The following is an 18,032-nucleotide window of genomic DNA, read 5'->3' as shown; positions in this document are numbered from 1 at the left end:
GAGGTGGTGGGGGATGGCTAGGAATTCAGTAATAAAGATGAACATACAAAAATGCTATTTACTGATGTCAAATATACCACTGAAGGTGAGTGAAACTTTACTTCAAAAAATGGGAAGAACTATTCAACTTCTTAGGAGCAGGTAAGAAGCCCAGAATAGCAGCAAAAACACTCTACCAAAAGGGGTTTAGCATTTCCTAATGGAAAACGTTTTTAACTATGCTGCATTCTAAAATATTGGTTTACAAATTATAGAGTGTCAAAAGTGGAAGAAGGTGGCCTACTACCCTCTGCAATTAGAGAAAACCCACCCCTTGGTGTACTTTAGGGAAGTTTTTAATGTCTAATGCTGTATTGTTTTTAATATTCAGTTGGAAGCCGCCCAGAATGGCTGGGGAAACCCAGCCAGATGGGCAGGGTATAAATAATAAATTATTATTATTATTATTATTATTATTATTATTATTATTATTATAGCCTACTGGATCAGGTCAGAGGCCCATCTAGTTGTCTCACAGATGCCTGCGGAAAACTAGCAAGTACAAGAGCACTTTTTCCTCCTGCAACTTCTAGGAACAGGTATTGACAGAGGATGTAGAAAATAGTCATCGTGACTAGTAGCCAATGATAGCTTTAAACGAAGGCTGGAGAAAAGCATGGAGGACAAGGCTTTATAGGTTGGTGGCCATCACTGCCTCCTGTGGGAGCAAGCACCAAAATTTATATATGCGCTTTGAGGAGAAATAATTTCTTTTATCTTTCGACAGTCAGCTTCATTTGAGGTCCACCAGTTCTGGCGTTATGGGAGAGCGAGAATAGGGGGCATGAGCTAGATATGAGATAAATGTCCTGCTGCAGCACTACCATCTCCTGTCTGCTGTGGTGCCTATGTATCATAGTAATCTGTGAATAAAATATTTTGGTAGAAACAGAAACCTGAATTTGAGTACTCTGTCAAGAAGCAAGGGCCAGAACAGAAAGAAAGAAAGATTTATTTATTTTCAACATCTCTACCCCACCTTTCTATAACAATTTCATTAAAACAATATTACAGCATCGTAAGATTGCAGTAATCATAAGAGCAATAAAACATTCACAAAACAAACATTCATTAATATAGGGCCTAGAAAAGCGACACCTTCCCACGGGAAGGGGAATCATACAGATGATTAGTGAGAGATTTTTATTATTATTAAAAGATAAGACTGAGCTGCTGAATAAAGTTAGGAGCTATTGGGATTAATTCCTCTTCATTACCCTTGCAAGAGCTTTGTGTACCTCTTTGTTCCTCAGGGTGTAGATTAGTGGATTTAGCATGGTGGTGACAAATGTATAGAAAAGGGAAACCATCTTTTCCTGGTCACGGGAGTAGCCGGATCGGGGCTGGAGGTAACTGAAAATGGCTGACCCATAATGGGATGGACTTCCGGCGGCGCGCGTCTCCGGTGCGGGAAGGGATTCGGCCAGGAGCGCGAACCCAGTCCGATAAACAGGGGGAAAAGGGGGTGCTAGAGGGCGAGAGCACCCCAGAAACACATCCGGAGGGTGTCCGGAGGTACAGGGAGCCAGCAGAGACCGAGCGCGGCTCACCCCGCTGTCAGGTAACCTTTGTAAGGCGAGGAGAACAGCGAGGAGAGCAGCAGGTCCTCGGCAGCCATTTCCTCCCCCCGAGCAACGGACAGCCCAGACCCCGCTGGTGATTAGCGCACCGTTTCAGTGAACAAGAAACCCGGGGGTGGTTAAAACGTGAAGGTTAAACTATTTCGGAAAAAAAAAAAAAAAACCTGGAGTGAGAAAGAAGGGAATTCTAGAGGTTCTGCCGTTACCAGGGATCGGTGGCTACGCAGAGAGAAACTGCAGAGCAAGGCAAGTGTATTGAGCTACCACCGGTGATTACTTCGTTTCCCTGAAGGACTTTACGCTAAAAATTATTCGACCCCCTTTAGAAAAAGGGGTGACTCAACAGGGAACAGAGGACGAAGTTATTAAATTAGAACCATCTATTAAAACGAAGGGCGCCGGAAACGCCATCCCCACCGCGGAAGAGAAAAGTGGAAGAGAAGCGCTGGCGGCGCCATTAAGGAGAATAAAACGTATCAGGGACTAATCTACAACTCCACAACAGGTCTAACCTGATCTAAAACTTGGTGGCTGTGCTCTTGTCTTTCTCTTGGTACTATAGTGAAGAGCTGGGCACATCTCTGTTCTGAACTTTTTGTTACTTGCTCAGCATTTGGGAAACAACTATTACCGGGTGTTGACGGACTCTTTGGTTAATTTACTTCGAAAGCCTGCCTTCAGCGACAGAGAGCGCCATCTAGCGGATAAAGTGTTTATAACGCTTGGGAACTTCTATTTCTATCCTGACCTTACTTTTTACTTTTTGGTTACCTCTTCCCCAGTATCTCTGTACCCCCCCTTCCCCCCCGCCTCCCTTTCTTTCTTTTCTCTCCTTTCTTTCCTTTCTTCCCTTTTCCCCAACTCCAGGAAAAATGGAATGGAGACTCTGAGTGAATTTTCTGGGAGACTCTGATGGTTTGGACCTTCCATCCACTATCTGGAGAACAAACTTTCCCAATATAACCTCTACAAGACTATACGGTGCTGTTTGAAAGCACACATCACTCTGAGGATACAAGAGCTCTCAAACCCCTGAACTTTGGTGCTGCTTGAAAGCACACATCACTTTGCGGACATAAGTTTTTTCAAACTCCTGAACTTTAAAACTACAGGACCTTCCCTGATACCCCAAAGTCACAATACGGTAAAAAAGGAATTAATAGACTACTGTGCAACCGAAAGACTGTTAGAAAAGACTGTTAAAACAGGGGACCAGGTTAAATAGGAAATTGAAACCCGGTCAGAAGTGTTATAATTATACTGTTGGGTGTAGTTAATATCTGATAAAACAAAGAATGTCAAACACAGGGAAAAGACCAGAAGGGGGAACACCAGTGGACAGAAAGGGATCAAAGCAGGAAGGGGAGTTTAGGGCAGAGATATTAAGAATGTTTGCGGAGATAAGGGAGAGTGAGAAAAATGTAGAATGTAAGCTAGAACAAGTAGAGCACAGAATTGGGGAGGTAGATAAGAAGTTAGACGAAACAGTTAATGAACTAAAGAGTCAACTCAAAGAGGTATTCAGGAGGACACAGTCAGTGGAGGAAGGGATGAAAAAGACCAGAGCAGAACTAAAGGAAGTAAGACGTGAGGAGGAGAAAATTAAAGCTGAGATACTGGATTTGAACAAGAGCCAAGAGGATATGAAAGATTGGATTGCTTTGAATGAACTCAGACAGAGGGAGGCTAACCTTAGGATGAGAGGTATACCTGAAGTTCAGGGAGAAAACATAAAAGAGAAATTAATAACAGAATTAGCCCTTTGGCTGGAAACATCACCAGAAGAGGTAGAAAGGGCAGTGCAATCGGCTTTCAGACTAAAAACTAAGCCTCCAGGGAACAAAAAATTTGTAGGAGACTGCCTGATAATATTCAAAGACAGGGAAATAAGAAACAGAATTCTCTCTAAAAACAGAGAGAAAAGGTTAAACATTGAAGGAAACAACATAATAATTTTTAAAGACATTCCTGTCAGGCTTTTAAAACGTAGAGATTCCTACAAAGAATTGGTACAGATACTTAAAAGAAATAACATTGTGTTCAAATGGGAGTTTCCTGAAGGCTTTTCCTTTACATATAGGAGCAAGAGACAAAAATTGACAAATCCAGGAGAAACAGATAAATTCTTAAGGAAATACAAAGAACTTAAACCACAAAAGGAAAAGGGTAAAGACGGGGGAATAGGATCGGAAGGAGTTCTGGAGGGGGAGACGGGAAGTTCGGGGGGGGAGGAGGGAGAGGGGGGAGGGACGGGGGAGGAAGCGTAAGAGGAAGGTCAAAAGGAAATTATAGCTGTTCACTTTTCTTTTTTCTCCCTACAAATTAAATCACAATGGTGTTAAAGGTATACAGTTGGAATGTTAATGGGATGAATGACAGGGGAAAGAGGAATCGAATTGAACATATCTTGAAGAAGGAAAGTCTGGATGTTATCTGTCTCCAAGAGACACATATTGCGAGAAAGCACAAAAGGATTCTGATTAATCAAAGATTGGGGAACGAGTTTGTATCCTCAGACCAGAAGAAAAAAAGGGGGGTGGTGATTTATATAAAAAAACAAATTGAAGCGAAACAGTTATTTAAAGACGAGGAAGGAAGGATAATAGCAGTAAAAATAAATTGGCAGGGAGAAAAGATAATAATAGTGGGAATATATGCTCCCAATGATAACAAGTCAGAGTTCTATGGGAGATTGGAAGAAAAGTTGTATGACTATGCCGATGAGAAAATTATACTATTGGGAGACATGAACGGAGTGACGTCGTTAGAAATGGACAGATTGAGGGACACAAAGGGTAGAGAAGGGAAGTTACCTAAAGCGTTTTTTTCCCTTATCCAAAATTGCAATTTGGTAGACATTTGGAGATTCAATCATCCCATGGAAAAACAATATACCTACCACTCGGAACCCAATGATTCATCATCAAGATTGGATCAGATGTGGATTTCGAAAGAGATAACTACTAGAGCGGTACGGGTGGAGATTCAGGTTAGAACAATTTCAGACCACAATCCATTAATTATGGAACTAAGAGGGCAGGAAAGCAGATCAAATAGATGGAAACTTAAAGATTACTTATTGGACGACCAAGAGGTAGTAGAAAAAGCCCAAACCAGATTAAAAGAATATTTTGAGGACAATTTAGACAACAACACAAAATTGAAGGTGGTGTGGGACGCGGGTAAGGCGGTGATGCGGGGTTTTTTTATCCAGCAGAGCGCAATCAAGAATAAAAAGAGAGAAAAAGGGAAAAAAGAAATTATACAACAACTAGCAGAGAATGAGCAGAAATTAACTCAAAACCCAAAAAATAAGAAAATAAAAGAGAACATAAAAATTTTACAATCACAATACACAATGCTGGTAAATAGAGAGATAGAATGGAAAATCAAAAGACTGAGACAGAGGAGTTTCGAACATGCCAACAAAACGGGAAAGCTACTATCCTGGCAACTGAAAAAAAGGAAGGAACAGAATACGATAAACAGGATAGTGGTGGAAGGAGAAGAGATAAACAAACCTAAGGAAATAAGGAGAGCTTTTTTGGATTTCTATGGAGAGCTCTTTAGAAATACTGGAAAGAATAGGACCAGAAAAATAGAGAGATATTTAACGATTAAGAACATCAATAAGATCCCCCCAGCAGATAAAGAGAAATTAAATGCCCCAATTGAGATAGAGGAAATCAAAGCAATAATAACAGATTTAAAAAACGGGAAAGCCCCAGGCCCAGATGGGTTTAGTAGTAGATATTATAAAGAAATGGCACCGGTTCTACTGACTCCACTACAAGAAGTAATGAACAACATTCTTAATGAAAGAGAAATACCGGAGACGTGGAAGGAGGCGCTGATTACATTAATCCCAAAACAAGATTCAGATTTAGAACAAATTAAAAATTACAGACCTATTTCCCTATTAAATATAGATTATAAGATCTTCGCGGGAGTCCTTGCAAGAAGATACAAGGCCATCTTAGTAAAAAATATCCACAGAGACCAAGCCGGCTTTCTGCCGGGTAGGCAAATGAAAGATAATATAAGAAACATTATTAATATAATAGAATATTTAACAGAAAGATGCGACAAACAAGGCATATTGTTATTCGTGGACGCTGAGAAGGCGTTTGACAACGTAAACTGGGAATTTTTGCTGAGACAACTGGAACACATGGAAGTAGGTACTGAATTTTACAACGGGATAAAAGCAATCTACACGGAACAAAGGGCAAAACTGTTGATAAACAATGTGGAGACAGAAGAAATAACAGTAACTAAAGGAACAAGACAGGGATGCCCACTGTCCCCACTGCTATTTATAACGATATTAGAAGTACTACTAAACTCCATCAGAGATAATAAAGGAATAAAAGGAATCAGGGTCGGCCATCACGAACACAAAACTAAAGTCTTCGCAGACGATCTGGTTGTAACAATGGAAGACCCACTGGATTCAATAAAAGAGGTACTTAGAGAATTTGACCAATTTGGGGAAGTAGCGGGCTTCAAATTAAACAAAAGGAAAACAAAAATAATAGCTAAGAATATGCAATTAGACAAATTGGAGGAATTACAAAGAGAAGCAGAAATAGAAGTGACAAAAAAGCTGAAATATTTAGGGGTATGGATAACACCAAAAAATATAGACTTATTTAAAAACAACTATGAAACTGTATGGAAAGGGGTCAAGAAGGATATAGAAACGTGGGGTCGGCTCAAATTGCTATTCTGGGGAAGAATAGCTACAATTAAAATGTCGGTACTGCCAAGAATCCTATTTCTTTTTCAAAATATCCCGATCATTAAAGATATAAAGATATTTAAAACCTGGCACAAAGAAATTTCTAGATACATCTGGCAGGGGAGGAAGCCGAGAGTAAAATTTAAATTATTAACGGATATAAAAGAGAGGGGAGGCTTCGCTCTCCCAGACCTAAAATTATATTACGAGGCATCCTGCTTATGCTGGGTCAAAACATGGATAAAACTGGAAGATACGGAAGTGTTAGACCTAGAGGGCCACGACAATAGATCAGGGTGGCATGCCTATCTGTGGCATGGGAGGAAGAAAGGACATAAGGGATTTGGGAATCATATATTTAGAGGTCCCCTGATAGAGGTTTGGGAAAGATATAAGGATGTGTTAGAACCCAAAACACCCCAATGGCTGTCTCCATTAGAGGTTATGTCGGTTAAAAAGACCAACATGAGAGCCAATTGGGCAACTTACGAACAACTCCTAATGAAGGCGGAAGGAAAGTGGAAAATGAGGCCGATTGAGCAGGTCAAATCCCAAGTATATGACTGGCTACATTATCATCAGATAAACGATATGTTTAAGAAGGACGTTAAAGGCAAAGGATATGCTGACAAAAAGTCCAGATTCCAATCTGAGATTTTGGAGAATAACATAAAAACTCTATCCAAAATGTATAAACAACTATTAGATTGGAATTTAGGTGACGAGGAGGTTAAGGCGGTAATGACACACTGGGCTAAAGATTTTGGCCGTAACATTTATTTTGAAGAGTGGGAAAAACTTTGGAAACATCACCTCAATTTCACGGCCTGTGTGTCACTAAAAGAGAACTTAATGAAAATGTTCTACCGCTGGTATCTGACCCCGGTAAAATTAGCCAGAATGTACGGATCTTGCAACAAATGTTGGAAGTGCAAAGAAAGGGAAGGGACTTTCTACCACATGTGGTGGGAATGCCAAAAGGTCAAAGAGTTCTGGGAAAGCATACACAATGAAATAAAGAAAATGTTAAGATATACTTTTGCTAAAAGACCAGAGGCGTTCTTACTAGGTTTGGTAGGAAAGGAGATAAAAAAGAAGGACTGCAAACTGTTCCAATATGCTATAACGGCAGCAAGGGTGTTGATAGCCAAAAACTGGAAACAAGAGAGTTTGCCGACTATAGAGGAATGGAGAGCCAAACTACTAGATTATGTGGAGATGGACAGGATGTCAGGAAAAGTTAGATATAAAAAAGATCAGAGGTTTGTCAAAGATTGGGAAAGTTTTACGGAATATCTGAAAAGCTTAACTGATGAACAGATAACACTAGTGGGTTTCAAAGGTGCTCTGTAGAAGCAAAGGGTAATGCCTATGGAAAAAGGAAGAATGAGAGTGACTTATGGCACTACATACAAAGGAATGCGGATTTATTTATTTTTTTGTTATTATGGACGATTCGTGGAATGGCAGAAGGAAGTCCTTTTTATTTTCTCTGTAAAAAACAAGAGTATTGATATAATTTGATTTGTATTTTGATTTTTACAAATTAATAAAAATTATGCACGGAAAAAAAAAAGAAAATGGCTGACCCATAAAAGAGTGACACCACGATCAAGTGGGAAGCACAGGTGTTGAAGGCCTTCTGCCTGCCTTCAGCTGAGCGGATCCTTAACACAGCTGCCACAATGTAGGAATAAGAGATGGTGATCAGGCCCACTGGTAACAGAAGGATGGCCACACTGGCAAAAAAGAGGACAGCCTCATTGAGTGAGGTGTCCCCACAGGCCAATTTGATAAAGGCAGGCACCTCACAGAAAAAATGGTCTATTCGGTTCTCTCCGCATCGTGGAATCCTAAATGTCAACACGGTCTGCACTAGTGAATTGCTGAAGCCACTAACCCAGGAGATGGCAGCCATTGTGAAACATACAGAATGGTTCATAATGGTAGTGTAGCGCAGCGGATGGCAGACTGCAGCATATCGGTCATAGGCCATAAAAGCCAAAAGGACACATTCTGTGGAGCCCAAAGCAAGGGAGATATACAACTCTGCCACACAGCCGCCATAGGAGATGGACTTGTTTTTCCTCCAGAAGCTCACCAGCATCCGGGGTCCGAGGCTGGTAGTGTAACAGAGGTCAAGGATGGAGAGGTTGCAGAGGAAGAAATACATGGGGGTGTGGAGATGGGGATCCAGCCGCGACACCACAATGATGGTCGTGTTTCCCAACAGGGTCATCACGTAGCAGATCAGGATAATGGCAAAGAGCAGCATTTCCAAGCGTGGGCGGTCAGCGACTCCCAGTAAGATGAATTCTCCTTGGTAGCTTTGGTTGCTTTCTTCCCGTGATGCTTCCCTGTACATCATCTGTAACATCAAGGAGACCTTAATGAATCACAGACAACCAGCAAATGGAAGCAATAGTTATTTGGCTGGGAGATTGTGCTTTCTCCAAGAATCATAGAGCTGTAGAGTTGGATGGGACCCTGAGGATCATTTAGTCCTACTCCCTGCAGTGCAGGAATCTCAACTAAAGCACCCATAACAGATGGACATCCAACCTCTGCTTAAGAACCATCAAGGAAGGAGTGTCCATCACCTCTCATAGGACTTCCATACTTGGACTGGCACTTGAGCTCCGGCCTCTAACGTTTTGGTCCAAGTTATAGTTAGCAGGCTGCTGTCACCTCCATACCCGGAAAAGCTGTGCTGGACGGCACAATGGGGATGCAATGGAGGCAGCCTTCAGTGCCTCTAGGTAGGCTTGATGACTCAGTTTGTTTACAAAGCTATTGTACTACCAACCTTACTGTATGCTTGTGAAACATGGACCACTTACAAACGCCATCTCCAACTTCTCAAAAGATTCTCTGAAAAATCTTAAACATCATTTCAGAAGACAGGCGAACTAATATCAGTGTACTGGATGAAGCAAAGATCACCAGTGTTGAAGCAATGATTCTTCAACATCAACATCAACTTCAACATCAACCTCGTTGTACGGATGCCTGATTATTGTCTTCCAAAGCAACTACTCTATTCTGAACTTAAAAATGGAAAGCGTAATGCTGGTGGTCAACAAAAGAGGTTTAAAGACTGTCTCAAGGCAAATCTTAAAAAATGTAGTATAAACACTGACAACTGGGAAACACTGGCCTGTGAGCACTCCAGTTGGAGAACAGCCCTTACCAAAAGTGCTGTGGACTTTGAAGAAGCATGAACTCAGGGCTAAGAGGAAGGCATGTTTGGCAAACCTTCACCATGATCAACTCCCGCCCGGAAACCTATGTCTCCACTGGTGAAGTACGTGTGGGTCTAGGAATTGGCTTCCACAGTCACTTACAGACTCACTGTTAAGACTGTTTTTGTGGAAGACAATCTTACTTGGCTACGAGTGATTTAAAATAAACAACTTACATCAAATATAGCAATATTCAATAAGTAAACGTCAAACTTAAATATCAGCAAAAAATAATTAAACAGTTTACACTTAACAATTACAGTGGTACCTCTGGTTACAAACTTAATTCGTTCCAGAGGTCTGTTCTTAACCTGAAACCATTCTTAACCTGAGGTACCACTTTAGCTAATGGGCTTCCTACTTGAGCTGCGCCGCCGGTCCGCGATTTGTGTTTTCATCCTGAGGTAAAGTTCTTAACCTGAGGTCGTACTACAGGGTAAGTGGAGTCTGTAACCCGAAGTGTTTGTAACCCAAGGTGTTTGTAACCCGAGGTACCACTGTAAAATAAAGATTTACTAAACTATAATCAATAAAAATAATGGCAGCTCACAATGCATGAAACACCAGAAAACCATATGAAAGTATCAAATTGAGAAACAAGGACACACAACTTTTAAAATTATTGTTTTTTAATAGCTGGTCCTGTGGGTCCTACTCTACAATTCAATGATTCTATGAGCCCTCACTAGTGTTCAATTTCATTCAACAGAGTTTTCCTCCACGCATGTTCGAATCATCTCCCAGCTTGTTTCCTCACCCTTGATTCTAGAGCAGGGCAGTCCAACTATTCATACCAAGTGGGCCACAAGAGAATTTCGACACAGAACCCGCCAGCTGCACACTGCCTTGCCATGCAGGGCAGGGGAGCGAGGCCAAGATTTGAGGGGGTCCCTCCTGCTGCTTTCCCAAAGCCAGAGAAGCGAGGGCTGGGCTTTGGGAAGGAGGCACGGTGCTCCAACGGCATCCTAGAACCTTCCCACCTTCTTCCTAAAGCTGGAAAAGCACTAATTGGGCTTTGGGAAAGAGGCAGGGGGACCCTAAGACCCTGTCAGAGCCCTCGCTCCTCCTTTGCAAAGCCCAGCAACTCATTTATCTGGCTTTGGGAAGGCGAGGGCTGCAGGTGGTGGGCAGCATACGGTGCTGAGGGCCGCCAAAAAAGGCCTTGAGGGCCACGTGTTGGACCACTCTGCTCTAGAGTAAACTAGGGATCCAAGCGAGAACCACAAAGTGGGAGAGGCGATTGTGTCAACCTTTAGAAGACATCTGAAGGCAGTCCTATATAGGGAAGTTTTTTAAATGTTTAATGTTTTATTGTGTTTTTATATATGTTGGAAATGGCTTGGTCAACCCAGTCAGATGAGCAGGATATAAATAGTAAAACTGTTGTTGTTGTTGTTGAATAGGACGTTCCTATTTTCATTGGAGAAATGCTGGAGGGTACATGAAAGGGACCACATGCAGTGATCTTTATGTTGTGATCTGCATTGATTTAGGGAGGATAAAGTGTGGGACAGCAACAGGTGGAGAACAATGGAAAGAGGTAGGGGAATTGAAGGAGGCACAAGTAGTTCACATTCCACATTAAGCCAAGGTATGGATGGACCCTTAATTATGTTTCTTCCTGTTGTAACAATTGTAAAGTGCTGTGGTAGATGCTGTGTGATTTTTAATTGCATTTTCATTGTTTTAATTTCTGGCATTCTATTTTATTGTGTTACAAATTGCATTCCATAGAATAAAAATACAATTATCCATATACAATATCTATTTGTATATCCATATACCATATTCATATTCATTTATATTTATGCAAAATTCATATTTAATACGAGCAACCCCACAGAGCACCTGAATGAAGCTTGCGGATCACTGGTAATCCGCACACCACAGTTTGAGATCCTTTGTTCTTATGGATTATGTTACTGGTTAATAAAACCCAAGAGATCAAGGGGAGACAACTGTCTGTATTGCTAGTCCTACTCAAAGTAGACCCACTGATGAATTTCAGTGGCTCTATCTGAGTAGAACTTAGTTGTCTGCAACCCAATTTGACAGTTTATGGGGGCAAGAAAGCTGTGGGGTTTTGTTTTTCCCCTCACATACGTTTAAAGAAGATTGGAAAATGTATATTGAATATATGGGTGAAAATTGTGTACATTTGAAAATGTTGGCAGTATTAAGATAAATTCAACAGTGTAAATAAGTTTTGATGGATGTAATAATCGAATACTGAATGGTTTGGTTTATGTAAAATATGCAGGAATTTGTGTTATATAAAATGAACTATGGAAAGAGAAGAAGGGAAGTCACTGATATTTTAAAGTTGTTTAAATGAATATTCTAAAATATAATAATGTGTGTGTGTGTGTGTGTGTGTGTGTGACACTGCTTTTACTTAAATGATTCATAAGCAAGTCAGGGGTGCAACTTGAACTAGTCAGGTTTTCTAATAATGACAGTAAACTATTCATCATAGTAAAATCTCAGATTCTGAAGAGCTCCAAAACCAAAATTGTCTAAACAGGCAACAGCAGAGCAAGTGAAATTCAGCATAAGGCTCAAGTGATGCATACCAGGGCAAAGAGGTCTGAATTTCACAAACATGCTAACGCTGTCTGAATGGGGCTGTGGGCTCCCAAGGTTTTCCCAATATATCCTGGGGCCATATCAGAAAGCTCACTTATTATAGCAGTGTGCTGTAATGAATTAAAAGAGAGAGAGAGAACAATTCAGTGCCAGTAATTATTAGGAAAGGGACTGAAAATAAAGAAGCATGGTGATAATGATGATTTAATTAGTGAATCACTTCCTATAAAGCATCTCAAAGTGATTTAATATGACATGGATTAATATGCCAAGTTTTCAACCCCTGGACTTCCTATGGGCTTATTTGGGTTTTATTATGGCTTTTTAAATATGTTGGTTTTTTGTGGGTGTTTTTGGTATATTATGTATTTTGTATTCTCATTTTGTGTTCTTATGTTGTGAACTGCCTCGGGATCTTTGGATGAAGGGCAGTATACAAATTCAACAATAATAATAAATACTGAAAACTGTGTTTTGCTCTGGTTTCCGACTTTCCCACAGTTCTGTAGAACTGAAAGAGGTGCAGAAAAAGACAAATGGAAACAATACAGTCAAGGAATAGAGCAACTTCTAACAAGGAATGTATAAGGAAGTTGTGGGGTGGGGGAGCTCAGAAAGAAAAACCAACCGAGGACACTTCTAGATGGGTGTGTTATTGCATGTGTCTTCTGCAACATTTTATTGACACAGTAACAGTGAATTAAAGGGACCCCTGACCATTAGGACCAGTCGTGGCCGACTCTGGGGTTGCGCGCTCATCTCGCTTTACTGGCCGAGGGAGCCTCCGTACAGCTTCCGGGTCATGTGGCCAGCATGACTAAGCCGCTTCTGGTGAACCAGAGCAGCGCACGGAAACACCGTTTACCTTCCCGCCGGAGTGGTACCTATTTATCTACTTGCACTTTGACGTGCTTTCGAACTGCTAGCTTGGCAGGAGCAGGGACCGAGCAACGGGAGCTCACCCCGTTGCGGGGATTCGAACCACCGACCTTCTGATCGGCAAGTCCTATGCTCTGTGGTTTAACCCACAGCGCCACCCGCGTCCCCCCAACAGTGAATTAGTAATGGATTTATCCTGCTTTAGGGCTTGTCCACACTTCCTCTTGCTCCGCTGCTTTCTCCTGGGGAAAACTGCTCTTTCTCGGCAACGGACAAGCGGAAGTGTCGATGAGCCCCCAGTTCTGTGATGCTTCCCCAATGCTAGCGTTTTATTGCTGTCCACATGCAGCAGGACAAAAGTAAACTGGAAAAGCTGTGGTATAAAAAGTTACAGGAATTCAGCAGCATGTTACAGGTTGTGCTCTGCTTGGGAATCATATGACCATGTGAAAACTTCTGCAGGCACAAACAGTATTAAAAGTGGGGTTGGGTATGACCGCTCAGAGATCACCATGAGGGCAAATCAGAACAAATATGCATTAAAGAGTGTTTCTGGGGAGGCAGCTGCAAAGGCCTGTTGGCACAAAATTTTGCAAAACCACAACGACTGGAAACTTCCAGCAGGAGTAAATAAAGCAAATTACAGTACTCACCTCTGCATGAAGAAAAAGGCTGCTTCCCATAGATCGAAAGACATAAACTAAACGCCACTTAATCTCAGCTCTCCTTTTCATCTCACGTATATCGGTACTCTAGTACAAAGTTTTTGTTCTTTTGCTGGGTCGGCCCCTTCCTAACCTCACTTCTGTCTTCGTAACAATCGCCCTCCCTTCTTCCAGTTCTTCTCTCATGTGATGACGAAGGATACAACTTTTGCTTCTATTTCAGGGATGAATCCGTTGCTCTGGTATTTGTCCTGCTACGTGTAGGAGTCCAGAGCAGTCAGCTTGTCTCGGGGCTTCGCTCCCATCAACAGATGCACTTTGGATAGGCTTTTAAGGTCCAGAAGCTATGGCCAGAGATCACAGGCTGTGGCAGAAGTTGGCTTGAGGGAGAGGCTGACAGCATGGAAGGAGAAAGTCAAGCAAAGAGAAGCAGACAGGTGTGGAGAGGTACAAAGAGGCAGGCAGGCAGACAGACAGACAGACAGACAGATAAATAGATGATGTGGAATGTGAAGAAAGGAAATGCTATGTTCGCAGGAAAGAGTCCAAGGATTATAGACTATAATGAATTAAATGTTGATGTGTTTACTTGGGATAGAAAAAAGAGGTGAGAGAAAGGAGTTGAATGCAGTTAGAAGTTAGATGGGAGGAAGCATCCATTCTTTGTGTGTGTGTTTGTGGTGGGAAAGCGAGAGAGTAAGATCAGGAGAATGGAAACAGATAGGAGGGTTGGAGAGATAGCTGTAGAGCCTCAGAGATTAAATAAAAGGGAGAAGCTGGATCTTCCCTCTCCCCACAGCTTGTCTACTTCACCCCAGCATCGTTGCTCTTCTGGCTGAGAATTGCACCCCAACTACATGTACCTAGAGACCTCCCCCAGCTTAAGCCTACTTCTTGCAGGGCATTGGAGGGGAAGGGAACTGGCTTTATGGGGATCTTCCTGAAGAAGGGGCTGTTGTTGCTGCGTCTCCAGAATCTAATGGACAATGCAAGGAAGTTTCCTGCACATCACGGAGCCTCAGGGAATCAAACTTCAAGCTGAACAATTAGAGGCAGGCTCCCTATTAAGACATGCAGTCCCAAAGCCAGCTGCCACTCGCATGACATCCTCAGGGAAGGCGACTTTCGTCAGAGTTCTTTCGTCATTCGCAGAAGTACTTCAAACTGCTATAATTGTGCCCAAGTTGTGAATCTTGTGTTGCAAGTTCAGCAAAGTTATTAACTGTTAGTTTATTGATTCTTCGTTTGGACCCTTTATGTTCTTCTTCCTTGATGTTGCTTTTTGGTTTGGCGACTATTGGTGGCAATCCAGCCAGATGGGCGGGGTAGAAATAAAGTAAGTAAGTAAGTAAGTAAGTAAGTAAGTAAATAATGTTTTCTGTTATTTTTAATGCTTGTTTTCATAGTTCATAAGCTGCTTTGAGCTGCTGCTTTTGGGAAGGGGAAAGTGGATCTGATTGGCTCCTGTGGTCTATACAGTAGATTACTAATTTTTAAAAATGCTGTCTGATTCTGTAGGAAACTGTAGCTCTGTGAGGAGAACAGGGGTCTTCTAATAACTTTCAGCACCATAAACTTAGGGTTGCCATACGTCCAAAACTTCCTGGACACAGTCAGTATTCAGCCCTTGTAAACAGCGTCTGGGTAGAAAATCACTGAAATGTCTGGGAAAGTCTGGATAAGCAGCAGCCCATGTTGGTAGTGTAGATTCTGGCGATTTTCATTTTTTAAAAGATTTTGCAAAAAAGGCGGGGTGTTGAAATATGGCAACCCTACTTAAACTACAGCACCCAGCATTCTTTGAGTAAGCCATGGCTGTTTAAAGTGGTATTAAAGGTAAAGGGACTGCTGACTGTTAGGTCCAGTTGTAGACGACTCTGGGGCTGCGGCGCTCATCTTGCTATCCCTGAAGCCAGGAGAGCAAGAGGGGTCGGTGAGCACCGACCCCTCTTGCTCTCCTGCCTTCAGTGAAAGCAACGCGAAGCCTCCGGAGCACAGCAGGAGCGCTCCTGCTGCGCTCCGGAGGATTTGCGTTGCTTTCGCTGAAGCCATGGAGCCTGCATCTGCTCCATAAGATGCACACACATTTCCCCTTACTTTTTAGCAGGGGAAAAGTGCGTCTTATAGAGTGAAAAATGCGGTACTAAAGAACAGTTTACATGGACTTGAATTTGGACTTGGACTTTTAATTTGGAAGTACATCTTGGATTTATATAAAGTTGGACTAACTCTTACTTCCCACCACCTTTGGGAAAAGGAAAGGACAGGACTGAAGAGAAGTATATGCTTTTATATTAATTTTATATGTCAGCTGGATTGGGAATGGTCTTGTTTGATTGATCTGATTTGATCTGGAATTGTTTTGCTTTTTCTGTTTTTTAAGGGCCTGGGTGTGAGAACTGTTATTTTTGTATTTTATAGATTTGGTGTGATATCATTTTATGCCTTTTCCTTTGTCTGTTTTTGGACTATTTTATGCTTTTCTTTTGTCTGTTTTTGGTTTACTGTCTTGAGGGATTGCTAGGAGATGGAAGGTTGTTTAAAGGGAAATAAAAATTTCATGGTTCAGTCTGGGAGTGGGAAAATATCTACACTTCTGGGCTGAGCCAGGAAATGCAGAGTTCAAAACAAGAGTGCCGAACTGTGGGAAAGACTGCTGGCCTAGATATGATGGGTAAGCAAGATGCAGGAGCGGTTACTAGGAAATCTGCTATGGAGAAAAGATGTGCAAGTGTGAAAGAGGAGACATTAGAAAAAGTAGGGAAAGCAGAACATACTGATTTCCAAACACAACAGTTTATCGAATCTAGGAAAGAGATGGTTCAGACAATGAAAAGTTTTACTCAACAAGTAAAACTTGTTGGAGTATGGAGAAATCTAACAAATTATTGACAGAACAAGTGCCTAGGAAGTCATAGGGATGTGGAAAATTCCAACAAGTTGTTGACAGAACAATTTGGAAAATTAGGCAAAAAGGTCAATTATTTAGAAACTAAAGTTGACAAACTGGGGGGGGGACTACTGAGGAGTTAGGGCACTTGAGGGAGGAACAAAAAGCAGTTATGGGGACGGTGGGAGGACTACAAGAGAAGCAAAATGAGTTGGAAGATCAAATCCTCCTTTTAAAGTTAAGAGAGAGAGAGAGGACAGTGAGAATAAGAGGCTTACCAGAATCAGAGACAGAACAGAATTTAGAAACATATGTTACACAGACAATTGCAGAATGGATGGGGGAGAAGCAAGACTGGATGGCAGAAAAGTTGGAGAGCTGTTTTGGAGTAAGGACGAGAGAAAGTAGACTGAAAAGGCAGCCAGGAGATGTCCTATTAACATTAGCTTCAAATCAAATGAAGGATGCAATCCTTCAAAAACGTTTTGAGGACAGTATCGTGGTTGCTGGACAGAAAGTCGACATTTTAGGGAGATTCCATTGAAATCGAGACTTAGGAGGCACAAGTACCGGTTTTTAGCAACAGCATTGAAGAGGGTAGACATCAGGTACAAATGGGAATACCCAGAAGTGATCTCATTTACATTCATGAAAAAGAGATACAGGTTGACAACAGAATACTAAGCCAAATAATTCTTTGAAAAACATAGGAGAGACTTAGACCCTGGACATGACACAAGAACAGACCCAGTAGCAGAACAAAGAGCTGCTTTGGAGCAGCTGCCATTGGAAGGAGCAACAGGTGGAAAAAGAGATATTGTAACTGACTCTGAAAATGGCTAATCTTAAAATATTGAGTTAGAATGTTAATGGCTTGAACAGCAAAGCCAAATGTAACAGGATTCAACATGTAATTTTAAAACAAAAGTTGGATATAATTTGTCTTCAAGAAACACACAGCGCAAAAAAAGCATAAAAGAGTTTTAATTAATAAAAAATTAGGTTTGGACTTCATCTTGGCAGATAAGGCAAAAAAGAGAGGAGTAATTTTCTACATTAATCCTGCGCTAGAACCCAAATTGATTCAGAAGGATGAGAAAGGTAGAATTTTAATAATACAAATAAAAGTTCAGGGAGAGAAGGTGATTTTGGTAGGAATTTATGCCCCCAATGAGAAAAAAGCAGTGGGCTTTGTTTTGTTTTTAATGGAAACAGAACTACTTGAATTTGCAGATCAGAAGATGATGTTAATGGGAGATTTAAATGGAGTTTCATCATTAGAAAAAGACAGATCAGCCAGGAAAAAAGAGACTAAAGAAGGCAGTTTAAAAAAGACTTTTTTTGATTTGGCGCAAACTTTGAACTTGATAGATATATGTAGAACAAGTCATTGGTTTGACAAAGAGTTCA

At 41.4% G+C, this 18,032-nt stretch overlaps 2 protein-coding genes across 7 annotated transcripts in view; one reads left to right on the top strand and one right to left on the bottom strand.

Annotated features, from left to right (window-relative positions):
• The window catches only part of LOC128408915 (uncharacterized), a 269,287-nt gene that overhangs the window by 83,448 nt on the left and 167,807 nt on the right, over window positions 1-18,032 (top strand). The gene's annotated exons all lie outside the window — the stretch shown is intronic.
• Window positions 1,216-8,725, bottom strand: LOC128408940 (putative olfactory receptor 2B8). Of its 5 annotated transcripts, none has more exons than XM_053379023.1 (3): window positions 7,950-8,725; window positions 5,390-5,394; window positions 1,216-1,402 (listed from the first exon to the last, which is right to left on the bottom strand). In XM_053379023.1, the coding sequence occupies exons 1-3, from the start codon at window positions 8,723-8,725 to the stop codon at window positions 1,239-1,241; spliced, it is 945 nt and encodes a 314-aa protein (XP_053234998.1). In that variant the 3' UTR covers window positions 1,216-1,238. The 5 variants fall into 5 exon arrangements, with proteins under 5 accessions (XP_053234998.1, XP_053234999.1, XP_053234996.1 ...); XM_053379024.1 differs by lacking the exon at window positions 5,390-5,394 and adding an exon at window positions 2,112-2,126 and having other exon boundaries at window positions 1,216-1,392; XM_053379021.1 differs by lacking the exon at window positions 5,390-5,394 and having other exon boundaries at window positions 1,216-1,392; window positions 7,923-8,725.

Source organism: Podarcis raffonei, chromosome 2 (genome assembly GCF_027172205.1).
Source record: "Podarcis raffonei isolate rPodRaf1 chromosome 2, rPodRaf1.pri, whole genome shotgun sequence".
NCBI classification, from domain to species: domain Eukaryota; kingdom Metazoa; phylum Chordata; class Lepidosauria; order Squamata; family Lacertidae; genus Podarcis; species Podarcis raffonei.
Note: the sequence above shows the minus strand (reverse complement) of the source record. Positions and strands in the feature narration are given on the sequence as shown.

Bases quoted from the DNA above. Each gene is read 5' to 3' on its own strand.
- LOC128408940 (XM_053379019.1), bottom strand. From the start codon at position 8,725: ATGTACAGGGAAGCATCACGGGAAGAAAGCAACCAAAGCTACCAAGGA. The intron at 1,423-7,949 runs GTCAGCCATTTT...CGCCGCCGGAAG, and splicing joins GTGGTGTCACTCTTTTATGG to TCCATCCCATTATGGGTCAG.